General features: G+C 52.8%; 3 protein-coding genes across 15 annotated transcripts in view; 2 read left to right on the forward strand and 1 right to left on the reverse strand.

Moving 5' to 3' along the window:
* Positions 1-4,914, forward strand: part of LOC124233036 (paired amphipathic helix protein Sin3a) — a 68,461-nt gene extending 63,547 nt beyond the window's left edge. For all 5 annotated transcript variants that reach the window (XM_046650044.1, XM_046650040.1, XM_046650042.1 and 2 more), the window contains exons 20-21: positions 1,457-1,664; positions 3,833-4,914. In XM_046650044.1, the coding sequence (XP_046506000.1) occupies positions 1,457-1,664; positions 3,833-4,063 (439 nt within the window). In that variant the 3' untranslated portion in view covers positions 4,064-4,914. The remainder of the gene's footprint in view (positions 1-1,456; positions 1,665-3,832) is intronic.
* A 148-nt stretch (positions 4,915-5,062) lies between these two features.
* On the forward strand, positions 5,063-19,090 carry LOC124233037 (alpha-mannosidase 2C1). 4 transcript variants are annotated; one of them, XM_046650048.1, is made up of 26 exons: positions 5,063-7,304; positions 7,572-7,674; positions 8,145-8,268; positions 9,705-9,775; positions 11,222-11,331; positions 11,638-11,827; positions 12,997-13,103; positions 13,290-13,400; positions 13,764-13,856; positions 13,986-14,102; positions 14,331-14,426; positions 14,526-14,671; positions 15,048-15,171; positions 15,543-15,664; positions 15,791-15,876; positions 16,003-16,158; positions 16,384-16,481; positions 16,659-16,753; positions 17,011-17,115; positions 17,216-17,372; positions 17,491-17,634; positions 17,993-18,102; positions 18,209-18,288; positions 18,418-18,566; positions 18,648-18,757; positions 18,841-19,090. In XM_046650048.1, the coding sequence occupies exons 5-26, from the start codon at positions 11,239-11,241 to the stop codon at positions 18,965-18,967; spliced, it is 2,616 nt and encodes an 871-aa protein (XP_046506004.1). In that variant the 5' UTR covers positions 5,063-7,304; positions 7,572-7,674; positions 8,145-8,268; positions 9,705-9,775; positions 11,222-11,238; the 3' UTR covers positions 18,968-19,090. The 4 variants fall into 4 exon arrangements, with proteins under 4 accessions (XP_046506004.1, XP_046506001.1, XP_046506002.1 ...); XM_046650045.1 differs by having other exon boundaries at positions 7,572-7,697; positions 11,154-11,331; positions 18,841-19,089; XM_046650046.1 differs by lacking the exon at positions 17,011-17,115 and having other exon boundaries at positions 7,572-7,697; positions 11,154-11,331.
* LOC124233038 (endonuclease 8-like 1) lies at positions 15,113-26,029 on the reverse strand. Of its 6 annotated transcripts, none has more exons than XM_046650051.1 (10): positions 23,111-23,666; positions 22,429-22,885; positions 22,143-22,262; positions 21,982-22,045; positions 21,581-21,680; positions 21,016-21,143; positions 20,668-20,695; positions 20,427-20,488; positions 20,089-20,253; positions 15,113-15,217 (listed from the first exon to the last, which is right to left on the reverse strand). In XM_046650051.1, exons 1-10 carry the CDS (start codon positions 23,208-23,210, stop codon positions 15,173-15,175), a joined length of 1,269 nt encoding a protein of 422 aa, XP_046506007.1. In that variant the 5' UTR covers positions 23,211-23,666; the 3' UTR covers positions 15,113-15,172. The 6 variants fall into 6 exon arrangements, with proteins under 6 accessions (XP_046506007.1, XP_046506005.1, XP_046506011.1 ...); XM_046650050.1 differs by lacking the exon at positions 15,113-15,217 and adding an exon at positions 19,395-19,905 and having other exon boundaries at positions 23,111-23,665; XM_046650049.1 differs by lacking the exon at positions 15,113-15,217 and having other exon boundaries at positions 19,390-20,253.
* Positions 26,030-27,464: the final 1,435 nt, after the last annotated feature.

The raw sequence follows: 27,464 nt of genomic DNA on the forward strand, positions 1-27,464 counted from the left end.
TGCAGACCTACCAAATGTTGACACATTTTCATTTTGCAATATCCAAAAAAATCACATTTATTAATATTTTCATTGATCTCATCAAACACATCTTTAACTAGTAGGAAGCTGTCAGTTCATGGTGACCAATACCAATTTACCAAAATTCAAAAGTTTTACTTGAAACTTTAAATCTTACCATTGGCAATATATGTTCAGTTGTTTTCCTTGAATTGCCAGCATCCTTTGTTCATTTTTGAGAAAATATCTGGCAAACACCCCAGGGTGACTAGTCCACCTAGTCAGTCGTTCTTTCAGGTAAAAATGGTGATCCACTTACGACTCGAGTGCTCAAGGGCTTTTCTTCAAGAATTGCATTGTATTTCAGTACACAGAGGTGCTGTATGTGTGTGTAGTTCCCATTTATCACACAGCACATTAAGGAGATGTGAACTGAGGGGCTGGCATTTAGTAAAACATGTTATTTCTTCATCAAGGACATTCTTAAGTGAAACCAGCTTTCTTTTTTTAATTGCCAGTGCATGGCCAGAGAAGCATACAAAGATTTCTAAGGATAGTTTAGTATCACCAGCAGCATTTTTCTTCACTGTTACTTTAGCACTGCCAGCGCAAATGTTAATGCAGTGAAAAAGAGGCAAATAATGTTTTAGTATTATTATGAAAATAGTTTTGATCTCACAGACCTCCTGAAAAGGGTCTTGGGCACCCCAAAGGATCCTTGGACCAAAGAACTGCTGTTCTAAAGGAAACATGTATATAAAGATAGTCACTGAAGCAGTGTTTTTAATAGCAAAGTATTGGAAACAATGTAATTGTCTAGGTGACCGCCTTTCTTTCCTATGTATGTAGGATAGCAGTAGTTGTGTACCATCTTTAGGAGAATTGGAAAAATAAGCATTCAGATAATTTTCTGTGCTATGTGGTTCAGATGAGGAGCCCTGATTGATTCCTTTTAAGGAATGATTAAATTAAGGCACGTTCCTCTGCAGCAGTTAGAGAATGAGACAAATTTGTGTGTAGTGAAGTGAAAAAATCTTCATGGCATTAAGTGAAAAGTTGAGAATAATAGAATATAAATATTTATAGTATGATCTTATAGTGTCTTAAAGAACAATCCCAAAGCAGAACTGTAGCAAGTGATTATATATGTTAATTAGAAAGGGCTAGAAGATTTTAAGTCAAAACTACTAACTGGCTACCTCTGCCAAGGCAAGTGGGATTTGGAGAATCAGGAGTTAGGGGATGCTTGAAGACTTCTACTTTGTATTCCATGTATCTCTGCACTTAAGATTTTGGTTTTCTTTAACAATGAAACCATTGAACATTTTTTATATGTATATAAATAAAATGGTGAAAAGTGCTGTGAAAGTGTATAATAAGGAAAACTCCTTTTAGGGGGGAATCATTGGAATTGGGGTCTGGACAAGCTCTCATCCTGCAGGGCTTTCCTTTGTAGGAATCTGCGGCGGATCCGGAAGTGTCAGCGTGGTCGAGAACAGCAGGAAAAAGAAGGGAAGGAAGGAAACAGCAAGAAGACCATGGAGAATGTGGATAGCCTGGATAAGCTGGAGTGTAGATTCAAGCTAAATTCCTACAAGATGGTGTATGTGATCAAGTCAGAGGACTACATGTATCGGAGGACTGCCTTGCTCCGGGCTCATCAGGTAAGAACCACTAACTGGAATTTCTCTATACATCTCCCTCCCCAGCCAGGACCAGGCCTACCCCAGAGGCTTCTGATTGTTTTTCTTCCTTTATGAAAACCTCCTCTTGGATTTGAGAATTGTTGAGTAAGCGAGTATATTAGTTTGTTAAGGAGGCTGTAACAAAGTACCACAGACTGCATGGCTTAAACAACAGAAATTTATTGTCTTACAGTTCTGGAGGCTAGGATTCTGAGACTAAGTGTTGGCAGAATTGGTTCGAATTTTTTGAGAGCTGAGAGGGCGAATCACCTATTCCATGCCTCTCCTAACCTCTGGTGGCAATTTTTGGCATTCCTTGGCTTGCGGATCTCTGCCTCCTCCTTCACATGGTGTTCTCCCTATGTACATGTCTGTGTCCAAATTTCCCCCTTTTGAAGGATGCCAGTCATACTGGATTATGAGCCTACCCTACTACATTATGACCTTATCTTAACTAATTAGATCTGCAATGGCCTCATTTCCAAATAAGGCTACCTTCTCAGGTACTGGGGGTTAGGACTTTAACATACGAATTTGGGGGGATACAATTCAAACCGTAAAACCTGATGGCACCTTCCACTAAAGCTACTCCCAACATTTATGTTTCAAGTGGTATTGCTTGTATGAATTCTCTTTTTGCATGCTATCTCAATTGTGAAAGCTTCCTGGTACAGGTATGCAGGCCATGGGACCACAACCATGAAGTACAACATACAAGGCAGTGTGATACGCATGATCAACAAAAGAAACTAGGTGAAGTGATCAAGGGTAACTGGCATGCAGGCCCTGCTTTTGTTGAGGGAGACTTCTCTAAGGAGGTGATGCTTGAGGCCTGAATAACGATAAGGACCGAGCCTGTTGAAGAGTTAGGAGTTGGTACTTTCTCAGCAAAGGAAACAAGCAAGTACAAGGCTGAGAAGGGAGGAAAGGACTTGGCATGTTCCAGAAACTGAAAACATCAGTGTGGCTTGAGCCATAAAGAAAGTGGGATGCCCGAAGTTGGAAGGGCGGGCAGGGACCACATTACTCAGTCTCAGAGGCCAAAGATGGCTTGGACTGCTGTGAGGAGAATGGGAGTGTGGGCATAAAGTTGGAAGGACAGAGACCACTCAGAAGACTCCTCTGCTCCAGATGAGATGTGCTGGTGACCTGGACTAACAGGGTGGCAGTGGACTTGTAAGAATTATACAGGTTGGAGATAGAATTGTCAGGATATGGTAATGATGAGATGTGGGGAGACAAGAGAAAGGAGAACATCAGGGATGGTGCCTGGTGGTTTTTGGTTTTTGGTTTTGTTTGTTTTTCTTGAGTAAACGGGAAGTTTAGGGGTCTATTAATACGAAAGGATTGTCAGGTTGAAGGGCAAATCAAGCACTCTGTTTTGAACTGGTTACGTTTGAAAGAACTACAGAACATTCAAGTGGCAGTTGTTTGGGTGGGTGGGTTAACGTACTTCTCTCGTGGTGCTGTATGTTGTATGTCTCTGATTCAAATTATTTGGGGAGCTGGGCAACACCCAGTTCATCTTTGTATCCCCTTCTCTGCCTTGCACACGGGCACTGATAAACATATGCTGGATACATATGGTATCCAGGTAGGAACGTAAACCTCCACTGAAGATCTGTCGTGCCTGGCACTCTACTGGGCAGGGTAGGGTGCTACCATGAAGGGAGAGTGGGTTTTAAACCCTTTGCTTTGCGCTGTCGTATTAGAAGTGGATTGCCATGTGGGCAGAAATGACCGACAACCACAACTCATTGTATCTCACTCAGGGTACATTAGAATCAGCTGGGTTGCTGGCTTAAAAATGCAGATTGTTGGAAGTGAGGAAATCTCGTAGTATCAAGTCCCCCAGGTGATACTAATGCATGCTCACACTGAGAAGCACTGAGCTCGTTCTGCCCAGACCTGTGTGGGCATTGAAGGGGCCCAACTCCTTACCTGCTCTATGTTCTTAACCTCCTTCAATTCTTTTCTTTAAACAGAGACTCCTATTGCCTTATTAATTTTTTTTTTTTTATCTAACCAGTGGTATCAGCGACTTGAGCCCACATCTTTCCTCTGCTTCTTTAGGACAGAATTGGGCTTTGTATTTGAAGGGTTTTTTGGGCCTGGATTCATGTTTTTTCCCTTGTTCTGTTTTGCAGTCCCATGAGCGTGTTAGCAAGCGGCTACATCAGAGGTTCCAGGCCTGGGTAGATAAATGGACCAAGGAGCATGTGCCCCGTGAAATGGCAGCGGAGACCAGCAAGTGGCTCATGGGTGAGGGGCTGGAGGGCCTGGTGCCCTGTACCACCACCTGTGACACAGAGACCCTGCACTTCGTGAGCATTAACAAGTACCGTGTCAAATACGGCACAGTATTTAAAGCCCCATAACTGCAAAGCCAGAGCAGATAACTTGAGGGGGGTGGTGTGTGTGAGGGCATGTGCACTCACACACACTGAAGAAACAAGGAAGATGCCTTTCAAGCCTCACTGGGCCTCTCTGGGACATGGCCACCTGATCTGTGTGTGGCTGGTGCAACCTGGCACCAAGTGGGCTATATATAAGGAACGTGGATACCTTACAAAGCTGGAGCTGGAACTTTTCCCAAAGGGTTTTGGGTGTTAGCCTGCCCTGGAGGGGGAAGGAAATGCATGCAAGCACGGAGACATGTAGCTTGCTTGCACACACCAGCAGAGCTAGGACTGGAGTCTCCTAGGGCCTGACCTTCAATGAGGGAAGCGGATGCTGTTCACATTTTGACTGGATGGGCGTGCATTGACAGACTGGAGAAGGACTCAACGCTCAGATGGATTGTAACTCGGACAGTCACTGCTCCTCTCCTGTCCCCCCAAGAGGAAAAAAACTGGATTTGATTTTTTTTTTTCCCCCTGGTCACGCGAGCACATCTAGATCACCCATTAGGTTTTCTCTGGGACCTGCAGTTTGGCTTTGGGATTAACATCTTGTGGATTTGATTCCTGATGAGTCCTTGCTGCCTACCCTTTACTCTCTCCTCTGGTTCTCAACCTCAACACGTTCAAATGAGTCGTCCTTTTTAGCTCCCGTGGAACTGTTTTGTACCTGCTTCTTTACTAGTCTACCCTAGTGCCATCCACCAGCTTTACTCTCTGACACACACACACAATTTTAACTTGGTTTTTCTTTTTTTTGTAAATAATGTACATACTGTCAATTTTTTATTAAAAGAAATATGCTTTGATGTGCTAGCATAACTGCTCTAGCTTCTTGTGTACCATAGTTCTCTGTGGCTTCAGATTTAGTACCTATGAACAGATGTACAAGACATTTATTACACTTTTTACCAAAGGGAGTTACCATTGTAGTACTTTTGTGAAAAACTTGTCTTCCCCCTTGCCCCAACTTTTTCTTTTTTTTTTGTAAATAAATAAAGCTTGGTTCTTACTTAAGGAATAAACTCTGAGCCCACGTCCCCTGCCCTCGGCAGAGCCCTGTGGTGAAGCAGGGTTTGGGCTTCACTTCCTCATCCACGGCACAAACAGGACTTTGCTTCAGTTAGCAATCAGTTGCACTTGCCCAAGTCAAAAAGTCCAAATTTTTAAAATAGAATACTTCATTATTTTAGTACTTTTTTTGCCTTTATTTCAACTGTTTGGAAATATTTTATATTCGGGTAAGTTGTTCAGCTATGTAGTTTTTATGTCTCTCTATTTTTTCTTACCCTTCTTGTAAATGGGGGTGAACAACTTAAATACCAAATCAGTATTTAAAAGAAGTGTACGTAAGGTGTGTGGTATAAATGGAGTTGGGAGGGAGAAGATTTGACGCATTTCATTAGCAACCACAAATGGAATGTGTGTGTATATATATAAATATTTTTTAATGACATAAATTTAAACTGGCAGGCATTTAAACATGAGTGATTAGGATTTTTATATGTGGTCAGCCTGGACTTTCTGAACAAAGACCACCTGAGCCCCTCCTAGTACTCTGGTGGGTTTTTTTTTCAGCAACCATTACCCTAGTCATAGTTGTAAAGTAACCAGCAGTATTTTGTGTGGTTTTGTTTGCTTTTTAATTAAAAGTCGCCACCACTGCCACCAAAAAACCACAAATTGTCTTCTGGACTTTTAGAAACACACACAGACTTCTCTGATTTTAGACTGTTTGTTGCTGGAGGGTGGGTAGATGAGGGCGATCCAGGCCAGGAGACTGAGTCCAAAAGAGCCTTGTGGGAGGAGATCCTGGGATGAAGCGTGGGCAGTGCCTGACTTTGGGGGTAGAGTGCTACATACTGTTTGGGGGGAAGATCTCAGGTTTTCCTAGCAATAACTCACCTAATCCTCCGTGCTTGTTCAAGAAAGATCTTGTTGACTTGGAATTACGGGGGAGATTTATGGGGCCTGACCAGGGGCAGCCCCAGCTGTTGCTGTATCTGCACAGGGTTATGTCCAGAGTAGTTATGCTTGCAGGGCAGGAGGAAAACCCAACCCACCAGTGCAACCAAAAAGCGGGGGGAGCTTCCCCTACAGCCAGGATTTTCACAAGCAGCATTTTTATCCCTCCTGCCTTCTGACATCTGAGCTCCAAGCTCTAAACCCAGCCTGTATTATAGAAGCAAGTTACCTTTATTTTAACTTACATTTGGTATTCTGTACTTAGTCACCTTTCCATGTGATTTGCAATGAAATGTTGTAAACTTGACTTGGTCAGTATTTCCATTAAAATATCAGGGCTAATGTTGTGTATATATTTTTCTTCCTGATGATTTTATAGACAAGGACTCCCTGGCAATCCTAGCAGGGAAGAAAAGCAGCCAATGGACTATAAGGGTAATGTGAGACTGAAATCGGTGGTGTTTCTGGCATTATGGCGTCTCCAAACTCTTCAGTCTTGTGTGGTGAAATGTTATTCTCTTAGGATCTTGAATGCTATGCTGTGATCTGCCATCTCAAAACAAAATCTTTCCAGAGTTTCTGGTGATGTGCGACAATTAGGTACACACTTAAAATACATTGTAGAGGAAGCAGGTTACTAGATGCAAAGCCCTCTCTATTTATCACTGTGTCTGCCGATCAGTTTGGAAGCACCGCTCCCTGGCGCTCTTTCCATGTTAAGCAGAGAGGTTTTTGGAGGTAGTCAGATCCAGAGGTCGGGCTGAGACTGGAGGGCAAGGGGGTACCCGCTGCGTGCTTCTGAGGCTGGGTGACCTGCGTTTGCAGCAGCCGAGGCTTCTGCCCGTCGTGTCTAATATTCCTCTGTCTCTGGCCCGGGCCTTTCGGAGAATCTAAGCGTCCAACTTCCCATTTTATGTAGGGATTTGCCCAGTGGCCACCAGCTCGGACAAGATAGAGGAAGACCTCCGCAGCGCGGCTTTTAGCTTTCAGCTCCCTGCTCAAAGTTCACAGCGGCGGAGTTTCAGAGAGCCGCTGGTGTTCCAAGAAAAGCTGCCCGGGGCTGGAAGGCGCCGGAACCTTTGGTTCCAGGCCGTGGACCGCGCCGGCAGCGCCGGCGGCCTTCCGGGGAGAAGAGCGGGCGCCCGGCGATGGCAATGGCGGCGGCGCCGGCCCTGAAGCACTGGCGCACTACGCTGGAGCGGGTGGAGAAATTCGTGTCGCCGCTCTACTTTACCGACTGTAACCTCCGCGGCAGGTGTGGCCCTCACGCCTGGGGCGCCAGCAGGCCGCATTCGCGCGTCTCAGCCTTGCTTTCCGGGGGGAAACTCAAGCTGCGGCCACCCGGGCTGAGGGACAGAGTGCCCGGGGCGGACAGGCCAGGGGCCCGAGAGGAGCGGTTGGGGGGGTGCTGTGGTGTGGGGCGGCCCTCTCGGCGGTGAATCATGTGTGTCCCCACCCGCCGGCTGGCCTACGGGCGGAAAGGGGGCGGCTTCGAGCGTGCCCACCGGCCCCTCCCACCCAGGCTCTTCGGGGACAGCTGCCCGGTGGCCGCGCTCTCCAGTTTCTTGACGCCGGAGAGGCTTCCCTACCAGGAGGCCGTCCAGCAAGACTTCCGCCCCGCGCAGGTCGGCGACAGCTTCGGACCCACGTGGGTAACGCTCAGAGGGAGGGCGGAGCCAGCGGGCCAAAGGGAGGGTCACCCTACCGGCTTGCTCACATCCCCGAGGGCCACACCTCCAATGTCGGCCCTCTGCCCTGGACCTAAGCCTCTTGGGGCAGAGCAGCACCCTCTGCTGGGAACAGCTCCCTGGTCCCTCAGTCTTCATGGGAGTTTTCATTCCCCCCCTCTCCCAGTCCCTGGACTCCCCTTAGGAAGGACACTCTAGGACGGATCACGGACCCCTGACAACTGTGCCTCTTTTCCTCACCTTGCTGCACATCCCGTTACTCCTATCTTGTGGATCAAAGCCGAATGTCTTGTGATGCTGCAGATGCTTGGAGAAAGTCTCAAGCCCCTGCTAACCTTTAATCCAAGGAAATATGTCAAAAGGACAGAGCTTCAATCCCTAGGCCCATCTCAGTGGCTCTCTTGCAGATGGTGGACCTGTTGGTTCCGAGTGGAGCTGACTATCCCGGAAGCATGGGTGGGTCAGGAAGTTCACCTTCGCTGGGAAAGTGATGGAGAAGGCCTGGTGTGGCGCGATGGGGAACCTGTCCAGGTGAGGAGCCCTGTCCTAGGGACAGGTATGGTCACATTTCAGCCCTGGTCTCTGGAGAAGCCACAGCTGAGTGGTTCTGCCTCAGGGTGGTATCAGAATTTCAGGAAATGGGGAAGTTGCCGCTTGGGCCCCTGTATAACTGGTCCCTCTCATACTGGGACGTCAAATGGATAGCTGATGAGTCTCAACGTAATTTGTGCTAGACCAGCCCTGCTACTGACTGACCACATTACCATTCTGGGCTGGAAATAGTTACTAATCAAATATAGTAATATTGAGTACAACAGATGCATTTATTAACTCTACTAGGTGCCAGGTGCCAGACTAGTGGCTTTGCAGGACATATCACTTTTTATTTTTAGTTCTTAATAAACTAAGTTTTATTATATGTAATATATGCTTATAGGGGGAAACTTTCAAACAGTTCTGGATAATATAAAGTAAAAATTTGGGGCTGGCCCGATGGTGCAGCAGTTAAGTTCGCACTTTCTGCTTCGGTGGCTGGGGGTTTGCTGGTTTGGATCCCAGGTGCAGACATGGCACCGCTTGGCAAGCCATGCTGTGGCAGGCGTCCCACATATAAAGTAAAGGCAGATGGGCACGGATGTTAGCTCAGGACCAGTTTTCCTCAGCAAAAAGACGAGGATTGGCAGCAGATGTTAGCTCAGGGCTAATCTTCCTCAAAAAAAAAAAAGTAAAAATTTAGGTCCTCTTCCCCTGAAGGAATGGATCTCTCCTTACCGCCTCAACCCCAATTCTCCAGATATAACCACTATTAAATGTCTTGTTTATCTATCCAACTATATCACGTTTAATCTTTTTAATCCTATATGGTGAGTCTTTACGCCATTTACAGATTAAGAAACTGAGTTATGTAGAGGTTAGTTCACTTGCTCAGGTTCACACAGCTTCCATTCCAATTGGACTAACTCACAGTCTCAGGTTAGGACTGTTCCTCCTGTATGGACAGATGGCAACCCCCTCCCTCCCTCATTAGCCCCCTCGCTCCCTTGGCTCAGCAAATGTCTCCTGAGTGCCCTCTCTGGGCCAGGCCCTGTACTAAGCACTGAGGACAAAGCAGAGAATGAGGCCAACTTGTCCCTGACTTGACTTCATAGAGTTTCCCTTCAGATACTTATTCAGGGGTACAGAGTTCACCAGAAGCCACACCCAGATCTCCTGATGCCTGCCCAAGACCCTTCCCATAAGACCAGAGGCTTTTCTGCTGGTAAACAGGTGCCATTTGGTGGTCATGGCACTGGCTGCCAGGGGGTTGGGGCCCTGCTTCCAGGGTTCCCTGATTTGTCAATCTTGCCCTTGCCTGGGAGAGAGGAGCCAGAGCTGGGGACCCAGAGTATAAGCCTCCCTCAGCTTATACTTCACCTGAACTGTCCAAAAGCCTCAGGCCTTGTGTTTTTCACTCCATTCCCCACCAGGGTTTGACCAAAGAGGGGGAGAAGACCAGCTATGTCCTGACTGACAGGCTGGGGGAAGGAGACCCCCGGAGGTGAGTGAGTCCCTGTGCCCTGGTTGACCAGTGCTGTGGGGGAGGGGGCACCAGTGGGTGAAGAGGAGCTGAGGCCCAGAGTGATCTCAGAAACATACCCACCTTGAACACAACCATCCTCAAATCTCATAGTTTGTTTTTTAAAAGCAGGATTTTTTTTTCCTGACTATAAAAATAATATTTGCCTTCTTGTGGTGAATACAGAAAAGCACAAAGAAGTAAACAGCTCCCATTATCCCACCACCTAGAGATGACTATTATTAACATCTCATCATTCATCTCAGGAATTCTTTCAGGTGTAGTTTTTACTAGTTGAGGTTGTATTTCTTTGCTATTTTGCATTCTAATTTTTTTGATTCTATATTATAACATGCGCATTTTATGACATCATTAAAAACTCCTCTTAGACATTATTTTACTTTATAATATTTATTGAACGCTGTGTGCCCAATGCTTCCAGACACCAGGAGTATGATGGTGAGTATGTGGTCTTTGACATCAAGGGAGACTCATATATGCTTATATAATTACAAAACTGGGGCCGGCCCTGTGGCCAAGTGGTTAAGTGCACGAGCTCTGCTTTGGCGGCCCAGGGTTTTGCCGGTTGGATCCTGGGCGTGGACGTGGCACTGCTCATCAGGCCATGCTGAGGTGGCATCCCACATAGCACAACCAGAAGGACATACCACTAGAATATACAACTATGTACTGGGGGGTTTTGGCAAGAAGAAGGGGAAAGAAAAAAGAAGATTGGCAAGAGATGTTAGCTCAGGTGCCAATCTTTAAAAAAAAAAATTACAAAACTGATGAGGGCTCTGAAAGAAAATACTAGGAGCTCGATATGAGAAATCTGTTCCAGACTTGGGAGAGGGGTAAGAGGAGGGTCAGGGAAGGCTTCCCCAAGGAAGTCACGTTTGCTCTCTGACGACTGAGTAGAAGAGCACACAGCCCACATGCTGCTCCAAGGAGTGGCCTGCCCTGTGTTGGCTGATGGATCTTTCTCTGAAAGGTTGGACCTTGGAGATCCAAACATGTTTATAATATGCAAACAGGGTTCTGAGACCAGGTCAGTGCTTTGTAAAGACAGCTTTTGCAAATAAAAGGCTAAATAGCAGCATAATTCACACGGTTCCAAACTTGGCTACTTATTCTCCCTGACCGAGGTAGAATGCTCATCCACAGAACATGCCTTCAGTCTGGTGTTTCTACCGTGATCTTCTCACACATGCACCTGAGGCTCTGCAGTGGGATACTCTGGGTGGTGGATCCTGGAGGCGAATGGAGAGGGGTCAGCTAGTTGCCTCCTTGGTCCTCTCACTCTAAGCCCCCAGAGTCCTCTGCCAGTCCCTTGACTTGAGGCTGCTCCCCACATTTGTAGCATGACCCTCTATGTGGAAGTAGCCTGCAATGGCCTCCTGGGGGCCGGTAAGGGAACCATGATTGCAGCCCCTGACCCAGAGAAGATGTTCCAAGTGAGCCGGGCTGAGCTGGCCGTGTTCCACCAAGATGTCCACAAGCTCTTGGTGGATCTGGAGCTGCTGCTGGGCATGGCCAAGGTACTGGACACCCCCACCCCACCCGGTCACTTTCCAGAGCCCTGCTGCAGAGAGATTGTTTCTTGGGTCAGATAGTTTGGACTCTGGGGATCCAGAATAGTGAGTGTTTCTGCCTGCCTGAGTGTTGAGAGGATTTCCCTATGTGAAAGGGAGGAGGTAGACAGTACTGAGCAGGGGGACCAGCAGGAGCAAAAGGTTGGAGGTGGGGAGGAGCTCTGCTGAGAACCCTTGGGAGATCAGCCAGGGCCTAGTTTTGTAGACTCCGCTTGCTCGAGACAGGGATTAAGGGGCAGAACCCTCCTGCAGGGCCTCGGGGAAGACAACCAGCGCAGCTTCCAGGCCCTATACACAGCCAACCAGATCGTGAACGTGTGTGACCCTGCCCAGCCTGAGACCTTCCCAGTGGCCCAGGCCCTGGCCTCCAAGTTCTTTGGCCAACGTGGAGGTGAAAGCCAACATACCATCCACGCCATGGGGCACTGTCACATTGATACAGGTAGGTCAGCAGCTGGCCAGGTTAGCTGGGGGAGGCAGGAGTGCCCTTGAAGCCCTGGTTGTGCCCTGGAAGCACTGCGTGATCCTCAGCAAGTTCTTGCTCCTCTTGGACCTCAGTTTTCCCCATCTGTAAAATGGGGCAAGGGGACTGGACTGTGGGCTTTGCTAGGTGTGGCTTCATTTATTCTTTCAACAAAATCTGATGCCCCATGTGGCCCCATGGTAGATAATAGAGGGTAGGATTATAGAGACTGATGATCACAAAATAGGCAGGCACAGTTGGTGCCACGATGGAGGGAAGTATAGGGGTCTGGAGAGCCCAGAAGAGGCGCTTAACCCAGCTGGGTCAGGGGGATTCAAGAGAGGCTTCATGGAGGAGGTGACCTTTGAACTGAGTGCGGATAGAGTAAGAGTTGGACATGGGTGTCAAGTCCTCAGAGAAGAGTGACATGGGAGTTACTGAGATGGGAGCTCAAAGTGCAGGTGGAGGTTTCCTGGGGAGGATCAGGAGTTCAGATTTGAACCTGATGAGTTTGCAGTACCTATGAGGCTTATGGGAAATGCACATTTTTAACAAGCTCCCCAAGGTATTGAATCTGATGCAGCGAAAGTTTTTGAGCCACAAGAACAAGGGCTTTCTCTGATGTGCCAAGGCTGGGTGGGTAGGTCTGGGGGGAACTCCAGGCTGGTAAGGAAGGAACTAAGGCCTAGAGGTCAGGAGAGGCTATTGTGTCTCACTCAGGATGGCTGGCTCAGGCAGCCCCATCTGTTCTGGGATATGCATCGTGTGTGCAGGGGAAGAGTTAACCCCTGCTGCCTCTTACAGGATCTTCTCTGGAGATATCTAAACTTCAGGGTGAGGCTATTCCAGGGCCTGGGGCCTCCATCTGCTGAGCTGTAAAATTGACCTGATAGCCCTGTGGGTCTCCTTTCCCCACCCTCTCCTCCCACCTTGCAGGAGTGACTTGAAGTGACAGCTCTGGAGGGATGCCACGGGGCTGTACAGGGAAAAGGGCCTAGGATGGGAGGAAAGCTGGGATGACCCTCTGGAGGCCCAGGCTTGGCCTGGTTGGAGTGCTGGGAAGCAGGGGTGAGGTTGGAGATCTGTGAGGAGCTGGGGACCTTGCTGCTCACCCTCCACCCTTTATCTCCACCCTCTTCCCTGTCTAGCCTGGCTTTGGCCCTTCAAAGAGACTGTGCGGAAATGTGCCCGGAGCTGGGTGACAGCCGTGCAGCTGATGGAGCAGAACCCTGAGTTCATCTTTGTCTGCTCCCAGGTCAGAGGGACAGCTGTGTGGGGGCACCTGAAGCCCAATAGGTCTGAGGGTGAGGTTCCGAGGGCTTCTCAGGCCTGAGGGTCATGGCTCTGCCCTACCCTCAGCTGCCCACTGGGCCCCAGATACTCAGCCCTGGGTGGGGTCCTCATCACTCCTGGCCCAGCTCCCACCCCACCTGCCCCACAGGCACAGCAGCTCGAGTGGGTGAAGAGCCACTACCCTGGGCTGCATGCCCAGCTCCAGGAGTTCGCCTGCCGTGGGCAGTTTGTGCCTGTGGGGGGCACCTGGGTGGAGATGGTAAGTGCAGTCTGCACCCCCTCAGCCTCAGGCCATAGCGTCATGGCCTTCCCTCCTCAGTTTTGCCCTTTGCCTCCGTTTTGTGGCAGCCCTTATTAGTCCCTGGAATCCTAAGGCCTGGGATGCCAAGGGGGAAGAGGGTCTTAAGCATGTGACAGGCTATCTGCATGACCCAGTCCCGGGAACTTCCCCTCTGGCACACAGACCGTCCTGCCTGAAATAAGGAGATGGATACTGCCTTGGCACTGGCGGTAGCCCATGTCAGGCTTCTGGCTTCTCCTGATGGGGTGGGGTGGGCCTGAGTTCCTGCCTGTTCGCCGGCTGATGCTGACCCCAAGCACTTCCCTCTTCCCTCGTTGCCAGGATGGGAACCTTCCCAGTGGAGAGGCCATGGTGAGGCAGTTCCTGCAGGGCCAGAACTTCTTCCTGCAGGAGTTTGGGAAGATGTGCTCCGAGGTAGGCTGGGAGCTGCTGCACCTGTAGGCAGATGGGGCTGGAGCTTGACGTGTGTGATGAGGGGCTAAGGCTGTGGCTGCTCTGCCAAGAGTCCTGGTTCCCATGCCCCAGAGGCCCTTTTCCCCACAGTTCTGGCTGCCAGATACGTTTGGCTACTCAGCGCAGCTCCCCCAGATCATGCGCAGCTGTGGCATCCGGCACTTCCTGACCCAAAAGCTGAGCTGGAACTTGGTGAACTCCTTTCCGGTAAGCAGGCCCCAGGGGGTCAGGGTCAGAGTGGGCCTGGGTCCCCACCTGGCCCATTCACCTTTCCCCAGGCTTATTGTGGGGTCCCGAACAGACCACCCAACCTCCCCCAGAGAGGACATGCCTCCCCCAGGGTCACACACCAGGCAGGGGCAGGTCTGGAGGGCTCAGTTCTGCCTCAGCCCTGGCTCTGGCCTCTCTCCTCTGCCCCTGTCTCCCTGACTGCAGCACCATACCTTTTTCTGGGAGGGGCTGGATGGCTCTCGTGTGCTGGCCCACTTCCCACCTGGTGACTCATATGGAATGCAGGGCAGTGTGGAGGAGGTGAGAGAGCACCTAGTAGCTGAGGTAGGGGGGTCAGGGTGGAGAGGCTGGGTATCCTTTCCTAGGCTGACCCATGCTGACCTGTCCCTGCCTGTCCAGGTGCTGAAGACCGTGACCAAAAATCAGGACAAAGGGCGGACCAACCACAGTGCTTTTCTCTTTGGCTTTGGGGATGGAGGTGGCGGCCCCACCCAGACCATGGTGGACCGCTTGAAGCGGCTGCGCAATACAGATGGGCTGCCCAGGTCAGGCTAGCCTGCCAGCAGCCCTCCGTGCTCACTCAGTCCTGCCCCCAGCCCTTGCCTTGAGCCCTTCTTTCTGCTCAGCCACTGGGCCCAATCCCTCCACTGGGCCTTCTTCTGCTCCAATCCTGGACCATGGGCTCCTCCCAACTTCTACCTGGGGGTGGGGGTGGGGAAAAAGCTGAGCGTGGGAAGGGGCCTAAACCTACCAGAGAGAGAACTCTCTTGGGGTGTCCAGAACTGGCTTTGTGTGGAAAGGGAGCTTTCTGGGGTGGCTCCTTTCTGTCGCGGCTGAATCTCTTGTCCACTCTGGCGTGGAGGAAGGGTGAGCCATGTGGCCCCTCAAGGCTGGGAGACCCAGGCTGATGGTATCCCTCAGAGTGCAGCTGTCTTCTCCGGGTCAACTCTTCTCAGCGCTGGAGAGCGACTCGGGGCAGCTGTGCACATGGGTCGGGGAGCTCTTCCTGGAGCTGCACAATGGCACCTATACCACACATGCCCAGGTCAGGAACTGGTCGCCCAGCTGAGCAGGGAGGGTGTGCCCTTGATCTGCAGAGGGTCAGAGAAGGAAGCAGGGGTCAGAGCCTGCCCAGACCTGGGGAAGAGGCTTGTGTTCCAAGGAGGAGCTGAGAGGAGAGAAGTGCAAGAGCTGGGTGGGTCAGGAGCCTGGAGGAGCCAGGACTGAGGATCCCTGAAGGAGGAGGGGCTTGGAATGAGGGGAGAGGAGGAAGGCATTTGGGACAGGTCCCCCACGAGAAGCTTTAACCAGGAGGCCCTGAGGAACCCTCAGGGGTTCTGAGGCAGGGAGGGCTTTGGAAGGTGTCCTGGGATGCTTGAACAGACTCTAGACTGATAACCCCCACCCTGGGCTCAGATCAAGAAGGGGAACCGGGAATGTGAGCGGATCCTGCACGACGTGGAGCTGCTCAGCAGCCTGGCCCTGGCCCGAAGTGCCCACTTCCTATACCCGGCAGCCCAGCTGCAGGACCTCTGGAGGTCAGCCCAGCTTCTGCCTCCTGCCACCCACCTGACCTCACCCCAGACACCTCTGTGGCTGCCCCTCCCAGCCTTCCTTCCTCCCACCCTCCTGGCCTTCCCCATCCCTGCCCTTCGCCCCTGCAGGCTCCTGCTCCTGAACCAGTTCCATGACGTGGTGACTGGAAGCTGCATCCAGCTGGTGGCGGAGGAAGCCGTGTGCCACTATGAAGGTTAGGCTCATGACATTCCCATTGCTCTCTCTAACACCCAGGGCCGAGCCCAGGGTGTCCCCTGTGGGGGACTCAGGGGTCATCCCAGGCCCATTGCCCACCCATGACTGACTAGTCTTTCCTTAGACATCCGTTCCCATGGCAACACACTGCTCAGTGCTGCAGCCGCCGCCCTGTGTGCTGGAGAGCCAGGTCCCAAGGGCCTCCTCATTGTCAACACACTGCCCTGGAAGCGCACTGAAGTGTTGGCCCTGCCCAGGCCTGGCGGGGCCCACAGCCTAGGTATGAGCTGGGAGAAGGGCTGCCCTGCAGCAGGAGGGAGCAAGGCCAGACTGAGAGGTGGAGATACTTCCCTGGGGATCTTTGTCCTGGGGTGCCCCAGGCTGGAGAGTAGCATCCACTCTGGCTGGAGAGTAGTAGTAGTATCCACTCTCAATGCCCTCACCCCCCAAGCGAGGCTCATGGAAGGTCAGGGAGGCTGCACTGATGCCCAGGCCTCATTCCCAGCCCTGGTGACAGTACCCAGCATGGGCTATGCTCCTGCTCCTGCCCCCACCTCACTGCAGCCCCTGCTGCCCCAGCAGCCTGTGTTCGTGGTGCAAGAGGTAAGTACTGGCACATCCCATGGGGGCCAGGGGATGTCCTGGGCTGACCTTAACAACAAGGGAGTTCTGAGCTCCCTAGCCTGAAACAAGTGGCCAGGCAGGGCCGGGGCTGGGGTGGGGTGCTGTTGGTTGTGGAAAGACCCTGCAGACTCAGCTTCAAGGCCCCCTCCCACCAAGACTGATGGTTCTGTGACTCTGGACAACGGCATCATCCGGGTGAGGCTGGACCCGACTGGCTGCCTGACATCCCTGGTGCTGGTGGCCTCTGGCAGGTGCCAACCCCTCACTGCTGTCTCCCATGCCTGCCCTCTCCTGTGAATCCCAGACTCCATTCCCTTGTTCCCTGACTACAGCACTGCCCATAGGAGCCCACAGTGGTTCTTGGCTGGGACCAACTCATGGAACAGGGCAGGCTGGGCTAGGAGTACCCCCTGTTCCTTGGGCCTCTCACCCTGCTGTACCCCACCTCAAGCAGCTGGAGAGACCAAGATCATCCAGTTATAAAGCACCAATCCCCATGTCCTTCCAGGGAGGCCATTGCTGAGGGCACTGTGGGGAACCAGTTTGTGCTGTTTGATGATGTCCCCCTGTACTGGGACGCATGGGACGTCATGGACTACCACCTAGAGACACGGTGCGGGTGGACAGGACTTGATGGTGGGGTGGGAATACAGGCCTATTGGGCTCCTCCATCAGCCTCCCCTGGCTCAGCACCTCCCACTCCTGTCCCACAGGAAGCCAGTGCTGGGCCAGGCAGGAACCTTGGCAGTGGGCACTGAGGGCGGCGTGCGGGGCAGCGCCTGGTTCCTGCTGCAGATCAGTGCCAACAGTCGGCTCAGCCAGGAGGTCGTGCTAGATGTTGGTTGCCCCTATGTCCGCTTCCACACTGAGGTAGCAGGGAGCAGGGCGGTAGGTATCTTCCCCAGGTGTCGCTGGTGAGGAGGGGCCAGCCCTAAGCCTGTGTGTGTCTTTGCCTCCCCTTGCCGCCCCCCCCCCACCTCCACCCCAGGTGCACTGGCATGAGGCCCACAAGTTCCTGAAGGTGGAGTTCCCTGCCCGTGTGCGGAGCCCCCAGGCCACCTATGAGGTCCAGTTCGGACATCTGCAGCGGCCCACCCACTACAACACCTCTTGGGACTGGGCTCGATTTGAGGTTTGACATCCAGTTAGGTAGGGGGTTTGGATCCTCCCTGGCTGGAGGAGACTAATTGGTGGTTAAGAGGTGAGGAGGAGAAGGATCAATATTTGCTGTTCCTAACATATGCCAGGCATTGTGCTAAATGCTTTGTTTAGTCTGATACTCAGACCCAGCTGGTGGGGTAAGTACTGGATCCCCATTTCACAGATGAGGAACTGAGGCTGAGACTGGTGGGTGGGGTGCCCAGGGCCTCCTATCCTGAAAGCTGGAGTTCAGCTCTGTCGTCCCAGAGCTTGCCCTCACTCTAGTGATAGGAGCTCTGGAGCACAGGAAGGAGGCAGGGCCCCCAAGGGGGTCTGGCTCTGCCCTGCAGGTGTGGGCGCACCGCTGGATGGATCTGTCAGAGCACGGCTTCGGGCTGGCCCTGCTCAACGACTCCAAGTACGGCGCGTCGGTGCGAGGCAGCGTCCTCAGCCTCTCACTGTGAGTGGGGTGCCCACCGGGGCTGGGGAGTGGCGTGGGGCGCGGGTCTTCCCGGGCCAGAACTACAGCAGCTCCAGCCTGGCCTGTACCACTCTCCCTACCCCAGCTTGCGGGCGCCTAAAGCCCCTGATGCCACTGCCGACATGGGGCGCCACGAGTTCACCTACGCGCTGATGCCACACGAGGGTGAGCACCGTGCCCCGACGCCTCGGCCCTCTCTGAGCCTAGATTTCCAACAGTCAATGGGGAGAACTGCCGCAGTCCCGCTCCCCACCCCCATTTTCCACCACGCCTCCCTCTCTGGTCCGCGCCCAGGCTCCTTCCAGGACGCTGGCGTTATCCGCGCTGCCTACAGCGTCAACTTCCCCCTGCTGGCGCTGCCCACCCCCGGCCCTGCGCCCGCCGCCGCCTGGAGCGCCTTCTCCGTGTCCTCGCCCGCGGTGGTGTTGGAGACAGTCAAGCAGGCAAGGGGCGGGGCACGCCGGGGGCGGGACCCCGGGCTGGGCCCGCCCACTTCCCTGCCCACCGCCCGCCTCCCTTTGCAGGCTGAGACCAGCCCCCAGGGCCGCACGCTGGTCCTGAGGCTGTACGAGGCCCACGGCAGCCACGTTGACTGCTGGCTGCACACGTCGCTGCCGGTTCAGGAGGCCGTCCTGTGAGTGGGGCACGGGGCGGGATGGGGGTGGGAGTGGGAGTCCTGCCCTCGCGGGGCCCTCATGGTACCCTCCTCTTCTTCAGCTGCGACCTCCTGGAGCGGCGCGACCCTGCTGGCCACCTGCCCCTTCGGGACGCCCGCCTAAAGCTCACCTTTTCTCCCTTCCAAGTGCGGTCCCTGTTGCTCGTGCTGCAGCCCCCACCGAATTGAGTCCCTGAGGGCGGGGTTTTGTTTGTGGAAGGCTTTGGGGGCTCCTCATTTCTGCCTCCCCAGCCTGAAGCAGGATGAGCCACCTCTTGAACAATAAATCCTTGGCTCAGGAACCCTGCTGGTAGCCCCTACTCACTCCCCTCAGCGCCCATCCTCAGGCTTTGAGGGCAGAAGGCTTTTTCCCAGGCATTTGAGGTAAGGGCCAAAATCTAAGGTTATCTGTGTGTGCAGGGTCTGGTTTGCAGCCCCCATGAGAGAGATGGGGGATACTGGTGACCACAGCTGGCTAAAAGACCACGAGCTAAGAAGCTCCTCCCCTGTGTCAGCAGGCAGGGGGCCTGGGGCTGGGTGGGTTCTGGCTTGCCCCCACTAGGAGAGGAGCACTGATTAGTCAGGGCCAGGCAGGGGGAGCAGCTACAGGCCCTGAGGAATCCCAGACTGCAGGAGCTATGGAGCCTGGACTGCCTGGGCCAGGGTCTATGCACGACCTCTGAGGGGCTGTCCCTGCAGAGGCAGACTGTCCTCTGAGAGCAATGGCCTTGAGGACTGGGATGGGGCTCAGTTTGCCTTGCTGAGGAGATGGACTTCCCAACTTGGCCATCCCAGACCTTTTCTGCAGCCAGCCCAAGAAGTGCCAAGAAGTTCAAGTTTATCAGTTTATAAAAAATACAGCATTTTTCACATCAGCTTTAAAAATGGGGAAGGTGGGGTACAATTAAAAACATCATAGTTAGTTGTGCAGGGAACAGCCATAGGGCCAGGGTCATCCAGCCCCCTTCAACCACTACCTGCTTCCAGGAAACCACACAGGCTCCCAGATGCAGCGCAAGGCAGTGGGAAGGGTGGATGCAAGCAAAGAGACCCTCCTGCTAAGAGGCAGAAGTCCCTTCAGGCTCCAAGGGTGGGGTGTCAGGCTTCATCTTTGGGGTCTGTGGTGTCTAGCGGGGGACAGGTGAGGTGGCAGCTCAGACCCCAGGCTAAGGACTGCCCAGACAGCCTTCCGGGATCCCACCTTTGTCCACACATTCCTTCCACCTACACTGCCATCCCTTCTTCTCCTGGAGAGCCCATTTCAGTGGTGCCCTTTCCCTCTCCAGAGGAGGATGCTGAGGAAGGCCCACCTGAGAGTACTGGTTGCCCCCTCCTCTTCCCTTTTCAGTGACTGGAGGGGCTTCTGGGTCCTTTTGGAGGCTAGTCCCCTTGGGCTGCTGGGCTGTAGTCTGCTCAGGGAGGCCTCTCCGTGCCCTTCGTGTCCTAGAAGGGGCCTTGCTTGGGGGTGGAGGGTCCTGGGTGGAGGAGAGACAGGTCAATGAGGGGCTCAGAGAGCAGTTCAGAGGTTGGTTAGGACCCACTATTGCCCCCCACTGTCAATGGAAGGCAGCTGCCCAAACGCCTGGCCTGGGAGGTGCAGCCAGGGCAGGGGACAGTGCAGGGAAGAGGGAGGAGCAGGGAGCCATACCTCCGTTCTGTCCTCAGGTCCCTGCTGCAGTCCCTTGGATTTCTTCTTGTGGGACTTGCCCCCTGCAGGACACTGACACTGGAGTGCAGGGTCCTATGGCCTTGGCCCCATTTCTCCAGACTCCCCCCTCCCACTCTGGGTGACTCCAGGGTTGGGGTAGGGACTGGGAGAAGGGTGCTGTAGCCTTGCAGGCAGCTAGTCCTTTCTGCTCTCTTAGCTTATTACATTAGAAGTAGCTTACCTTTGGGTGCCAGAGGTCCAGGATCCCCCTAAAATGGAATGAGGAGAATTCTGGAATCAACCTGGTTGGGGTAGGATAGTTTTCCTTGGAGAGGCAGCACTCAAACCTATCCATCCAGATCAGTGTAGCTCCTCCCTTAGGAAGCCACTCTGACTGCCCCCACCCCCTGCCAGGTCAGAGCCAACATCAACAAGTCCCCCCTGCCATGGGCTGCTCCTCTAGCTGGAACCCTGGGACTCAGGAGGGAGGGCAGCATAGGGAAGGGACAGTGTGACCCCCGGGAGACTCCAGCTCCTGCCCTGCTGTGACCCAGGCCTTTCCACCCTGTGTGAGCACGAGGGCCCAAACCTGGAACCAGATGGTCCGGCCATGCCGGTCCTGGAGGGAGCTCATGCCTGGCATGCCATAGCACCGCAGCCAGGCTCGAAAGGCAGCAAAGTCCTCCTCCCCGATCTCCGGCCCGTAGCCTTTGCCCCCTGTGGGACAGAGGAACCAGGCAGAGATCAGAGGGCTGACTCAGGTTGAGAGGAGGGGGAGCCTGGTAAGACCTGGCCCAGACCTCAGCTATACAAGCTGATGGACTGAGTCAGGGGTCCAAGGCTCTCCCTTCTCCAGCTGTGTGACCTCAGGCCGGTGTCTTCCCCACTCTGGGCCATGGCTTTCCCATCCTGGAGTGGGGTTAAGAATCCCTGCCCTGCCTGCCTCATGGGCAGCTTAGAGGACATACACACCTGACAAGTGAGGAGGTCTAGTCCATTTAGCAACAACTATGTCTAGAAACTTCCCTTCACCAGGAGGGGAACTAGGCCCAGAGAGGGGCGGGAACTAGGCCCAGAGAGGGGCAGGAACTGTCCCAGGTTACACAACATGCTGAGGCAGAGGTGGTTGGCCATCTTTGCCTCCCGGGCCTCACCCAACTGGACCACTTCCTTGGACACTGAGTGGCACAACTCCAGCAGGTCTGGGTTCTGCAGCTTGGCCCTGATCTTCTGGCTCAGGGTCAGCGCCGGGCTCTGGAGAAGGGGCAGGGGTAGGACCTGGTTTTCAGCATGAGGCAGGGTCACCCAGAAGGCAGCTGACCCTCTAGGGTACAGACCCAACCCCCTCTGAGCCTGGCAGGACTCAGAGATGGTTCATTCACCACCCCCCGTCCCCCCCGCCCCCCCCCCCCCCAGTATTGTAAAGAAGGGGAAACTGAGGCCCAAAGCCCAGAATGGACTTGCTTGAGCTAAGCTGGAGACACCTGACCCAGCCCGTACCCTTGTTGTTGGCCTGCACTGACAGGTGTGTGCACATCCCCCCCTGCACCCTCACCGGCCTGCGCTGCTGCAGCGCCTCCAGAACCGTGCGGGCCTTCTCAAAGGGGGGTATCCTCAGCCTGCCATGGGGTGGACAGAGGGAGCCATGCTAAGCAGTGGGGAATGTGGGCACACCCAGCCCACCCCAGCCCTCGTGCCCATGGCCTGCCTGCTGACCGGTACAGGATCTCTGCCCGCAGATAGTTGCCAATGCCATTGAAGAACCTCTGGTCCAACAGGGCCTCGCAGATGGGCCGGTCAAAGGCCTTGTCAGCTAGGTTTTGTAATACATTCTCCCTGGAGGGACATAGCCGTGGGGCACATGAGACCCATTCTGCCCACCCCCTGAAGGGACGGAGGCCTAGGAGGGGCTGGGACTCACCCCTCAATGGCCAACAGAGGCACTAACAGAGCCAGGCCCAGAGACCAGTATTGCATTCATCACACCTGGTGTTGGCCCTACCTGAACTGCTCGTACTCCAGCAAGACACATGGCCCGCGGCCTGGCTGCCACTCGCCCCCGAGGTCCCAGTGGCCGAAGCGGCGGATGTCCACAAAGCAGAGGGCAAGTCGGGGGCCAGGTGGAGCTGTGTAAAAGCGCAGATGGGCATGCGGTGGCAGCATATCCCTGGGTACCAGCTGGAAGGAGCCAGACATGCCAAAGCGGAAGACGAGGGCCAAGGGCTCCTGTGGGGGCTGGGCCCCAGGCAGGGGGCTCAGTGTCAGGCGCAGCTCCTTGCCACGGGCTGAGGCTGAGATGCGGTAGGCACTGCTCTCAAAGGGCACCTCAGGGTTGCGGCTGATGGGTGACTTCTCCACACACCCACCAAACACCAGCCCTCCACATGCCTCATTCACAAAGCGGCTGGCCAGATGCAGCTCAGGGCCCTCAGGCATTCTGTGGGAGGGGTGGCCAGGCCCTGTTGGGGGTGGATGACAGCAGGTTGGGCCAGGTATGTACCTTGTGAGAGAAGAATTACCATCCCCATTTTACAGAGGAGAACCCTGAGGGTCAGAAGGAGCCATGGCCAGCTAGAGTTGGCAGGAAGGTCAGCTGGCGTGGCCACAGCCCCTGACCCCCAACTGAAAATGCTGGGAAAGCTCAGGGCACTGGGGAACTGTGACTCTGCCTTGATCATTAATACCTTCGAAGGGCTTCCAAGAATGCGTGCTGCTTTTAGAAGAAAGTCCAGATCCTTCCTGGGCCCACACTGTCATCTCATATCTTCCCAGGCTCCCCCTCATTCACTTGCTCCAAACACACTGCTCTTCTTCCCATCCCCATGACTTTGCCCCTGCTGTCCCCTCAGTCTGGGAACACTTGAGAGAGGCCCTCCCTGACCACCCTATCCAAGGTAGCATCCCTCCCCACACACACCTTTTCTTTCCCTCGTGGTATTCCCAGGACCTGAAGTTATCTATCTGCCTTTACCTCCACTCCCACCCCAGAGTGGACGCCCTGCTTGTTCACCACCAGAGCGCTTAGAACCAGGCCTGCTTGTTGCCACCACGTGCGACAGTGAACCTGACCCTGCCTGGGAGCTGGGAGCAGGGAAAACTAATGCTCAGAGGCTCAGCCACAAGCCACTGGTCCAACCAGAGCCAGGACAAGGAGGAGGGAATGCAGGGGTCTCCAAGTACATCTGTGCTGGAGCCAGGTCCGCACGGCTCTGAGGCAGGAGAACAGAGGGGCCAAGAAGGGCTCCCTGAGCTCCAGGCTATGGGGGGGGGGGGGGGGGGGGGATGGGGGAAATGGTAGGAAATGCCCAAGTCGGCGCCTCCGTCCGAGTTTAGCATACTTCGCCTCCTCACCTGGCGGAGGCGGATAGTTTGTCACTTTCCTCTTCCCCCAGGACGTTGTGAGATCGAAGGTGAAGGTGTGTGTCGGGCAGAGGGGGGCATTTAACTTGGGCCAACTCCTTTACTCCCCTGCCCCACCTCAGCGCCGCCTGGGGCCTGGCACCCGCAAGGGGTTTGTTTTGCCGGAAAGGTGAAAGTCTAGATTTCTAATTTCTCGAAGGGCGGGCGCTTGGTGGCTCGCTTCCTGGCCCCCGCCCCTCAGCCCCGTCGCCCGTCCCGGGTTAATCCTGGCTCCCTTCCTCCCCAAGGCCCCCTAATCCCATCCTCTCCTCAGCTCTGCTGCACACTGCTCCACTGCCCGTCCCCGCCGCAGGGTACCTGCGCCCGGCGCTGCTCTGGGCCAGCCGGCAGCCACTCAGGGATGATGCCAGGGTGGGAGTGCGCTAAGAGCATGCTGGGAACTGTGGTCGCTCCTCCAGAGCCTACTGGGAAGTGTAGTTCTTCACTCAGGTGGTAGGGTCTGTTCGGGGTGGGCCCCCGAGCTAGGGGGTCTGGGGTATGGCAAAGGCTTTGGGGCAGTGACCTGTCTGGGAAGTGGTGGAGGAACCTGGCTTCCTGCTGTCCGGTGCTGGTGTGATGTGGAGTCAGGTCTGAGGTCCTGGGTTGCAGCTGTCTGCGTGGTTGGGAGAAGTCACTTGGCTAGTCTGGGACAGGGTAGGCACTGCCAGCAGGAAACACTGGCAACCTCTCAATGCAGAGGCACCTGCAGATGTGCGCAGGGAGCGCACTTGAGACCCGGTGGTGGTGCTAAGTATCCACGCACAGTCAGGCATAACATACAAACAGAATCATCACCACCACCTGCTGGTGGGAAGTGCAGCCAAGCAACAAAAAACAGGCTCGGAAGCAGAACCCACTTCAGGTGTTTCTGTGGGGGAGGGTCTCTCTGCAATGACATTTAGGCTAAGACTTCAGAAAGAGCCAGCTGGCAAAGAGTGGGGACAAGACAACATGCTAGCTGGAAGGGACAGCCAGTGCAAAGGCCTGGAGGTAGGTAACCGATTGGCCCACTGAAAGAAGGCCTGTGTGGCTGGAGTGTACCTCGGGGTGTGCTGGGGCCTGAAGATGTTACCACACAAAGGTGGCATAGAAAGGGCATTTTATTACAGCTTGCTAGCAAGAGGGACGATGGCTGACTAATGTCCAAAAGAACCATCTCAAGGGGGGAACAGAATCTTGAAGCAGTTATATAGGCCAGTGGGTTACAGGAGAAGGGGTTAGAAATGTTGACCCAGGAGTTGCCACACTGGATCTTTCACTTTTCATTGATAATGGCTATCAGCGTAGACTCTCTGTTCGGGGGTCATCACATTCCTAAGGAACTCAAAAGAACGAAGTTATCATCTTATCGCCCCTGGGAGGTATATGCACAAGCAGAGGTCATAACATCTACAGAGCAGGTGGGTCTCCTGGCCGGTGCATATCCAGCTGGGTTAGTTAGTCAGAGATCCTTCAAAGTTACAATATGGTTTCTTTTCTACAATAGGGTTTCCCTTATGTCAACCTCGTATTCAGCCAGTATCAAAGACACACAACCAAGGTCAGGTCTGGGCAGGCTCGGCAGGCCTCTGTAAGGTGTCTGCATGTCATTGTCAGTGTAGCAGGCCTGGTGCCTGACCCGTAGCCATAATTTGCCCCTTCGTACTACTTCTGCTTCCTCCCTGCTTTGTCTATTTATTCATTTATTTTGGCAGGAGTATTTTTAGGTAAATTAGACAAATTATGATATTTCATCCCTAATCTGTTACCATGCATCTCTGAAAAGCAATTTCCTACAAAGCCATGATACCTTTATCATACCTAATAAAGTTAATAATTTTTTAATGTCATCTAACACCTAGTCCACATTCAGAACACAGAAGAGGGAGCGCTACTTGGGAAATCAAGCTAAATTTCCCTCATTGTCCCCAAAATGTCTTTTATAGCTGGCTTGTTCAAGGTATAGTCCAATCAAGGATTATATGTCTCTCAAATAATTTTTAATCTAGATGGAATTACCCCAACCCACTTCGCCCCCTTTTTTTTGGTTTTCATACCGTTCTGAAGAGTCCGAGCCAGCTGCCCTTTGAGATGCCCGATCACATTCTGGATTAGCTGAATGTTTCCTCAGGTGGTGTTAACTTGTTCCTCTGTCTGTAGTTTCTCCTGGACACTGGGAATCAGATCTGAATACCTGGCTATGTATCTTCAAGGATACCTCCTACGTGCTGCTCTGCACTCCAAATTGCATCACATTAGGAGGCGCCTAGCATCTGGTTGTCCCACTTTAGTGAGGCTGAAATTGATCATGGATAGGGCTGTGGCAGCCAGACCTCTGTGTTGTAAAGGTATGTTTCACACCTTGTGACCACTAAGTAATCTATGGGGTGACTTTGTTTTGCTGGTCTCCTGTTGTTTGTTTAAATTAAGATATAATTTACATATAGTGAAATTTAGCCTTTTTAGAGTGCGAGTTTTGACAAATACATATACTCATGTAACCACTGCCACAATCAAGAGAGAAAACATTTCTGTCACCCCCCCCCAAAATTTGCCCATGTGCCTTTGTAGTCAACACTTCCACCCCACCCCTTGGCAGCCACTGATCTGCTTTCTGTCCCTATAGTTTTTGCCTTCTCCATAATATCATATAAATAGAATCTTTAGTATGTAGACTTCTGAATCTGGTTTCTTTCTCTTAGCATAATGCATTTGTGATCCATCCACATTGTCATGCTTATCTGTTCAATACTTTTTTTTTTGGTGAGGAAGACTGTCCCTGAGCTAACATCTGTGACAATCTTCCTCTATTTTGTGTATGGCACACCTCACAGCATAGCTTGATGAGTGGTGTGTAGGTCCATGCCTAGCATCCAAACCGGTGAACCCCAGGCCACTGAAGTCAAGCATGCAAACTTAACCACTATGTCACCAGGGCAGCCCCTTTGTTCAATACGTTTTATTGCTGAGTAGTATTCCACTGTGTAGATGTACCAATGTGTTTATCCATTTACCAGTTGAGGGACATTGGGTTCTTTACAGGAGGTGATTCTTTAGCACCACGCAAATACCCAGTTTCACACCACATCCACCTTTCAGCTAATGACTTTAGCATCCTTGATGATCCTTGCCTCAACCAAGTATTTAATTGGGAGTTACAAAATAGTTAGTTTCTAATTCTGTCAATCCTTCTACATTAGCTGGTATTTTTCTGTAAAGAAGAGCTTTACCTCATTGACTAAGGCTATTTGGTTATCTTGAAATACTAAAAAAACAGGATAAATTCTGAATTCTTTCCCCTTAATTATCAACTTCAGACTAAGAATTCAGTGCAATAACAACATCCAATGGTGACAAATTAGGATTGATTTGGGGTTTTTGGGAGGGGGCTTTTTCTTTTAAGAACTCTTTTCTACTATGGACTTACGGATTTTTTTTTACATTCAACATCTTTAAATTCATTGCAGTCCTCATCTTCCCCCCAATTCATTGAAAGAGTACTTTATTAGGCACTGGGGCTATGCAAACATGGAAACACAATTCTATCTTTAAGAAACTCAAGCTGGGGACCGGCCCTTGCCCGAGTGGTTAAGTTCATGTGCTCCGCTTCAGCAGCCCAGGGTTTCGCCTGTTCGGATCCTGGGCACGGACATGGCGCCG

The sequence above is a fragment of the Equus quagga genome, unplaced genomic scaffold (genome assembly GCF_021613505.1).
Source record: "Equus quagga isolate Etosha38 unplaced genomic scaffold, UCLA_HA_Equagga_1.0 153_RagTag, whole genome shotgun sequence".
Lineage (NCBI taxonomy): Eukaryota > Metazoa > Chordata > Mammalia > Perissodactyla > Equidae > Equus > Equus quagga.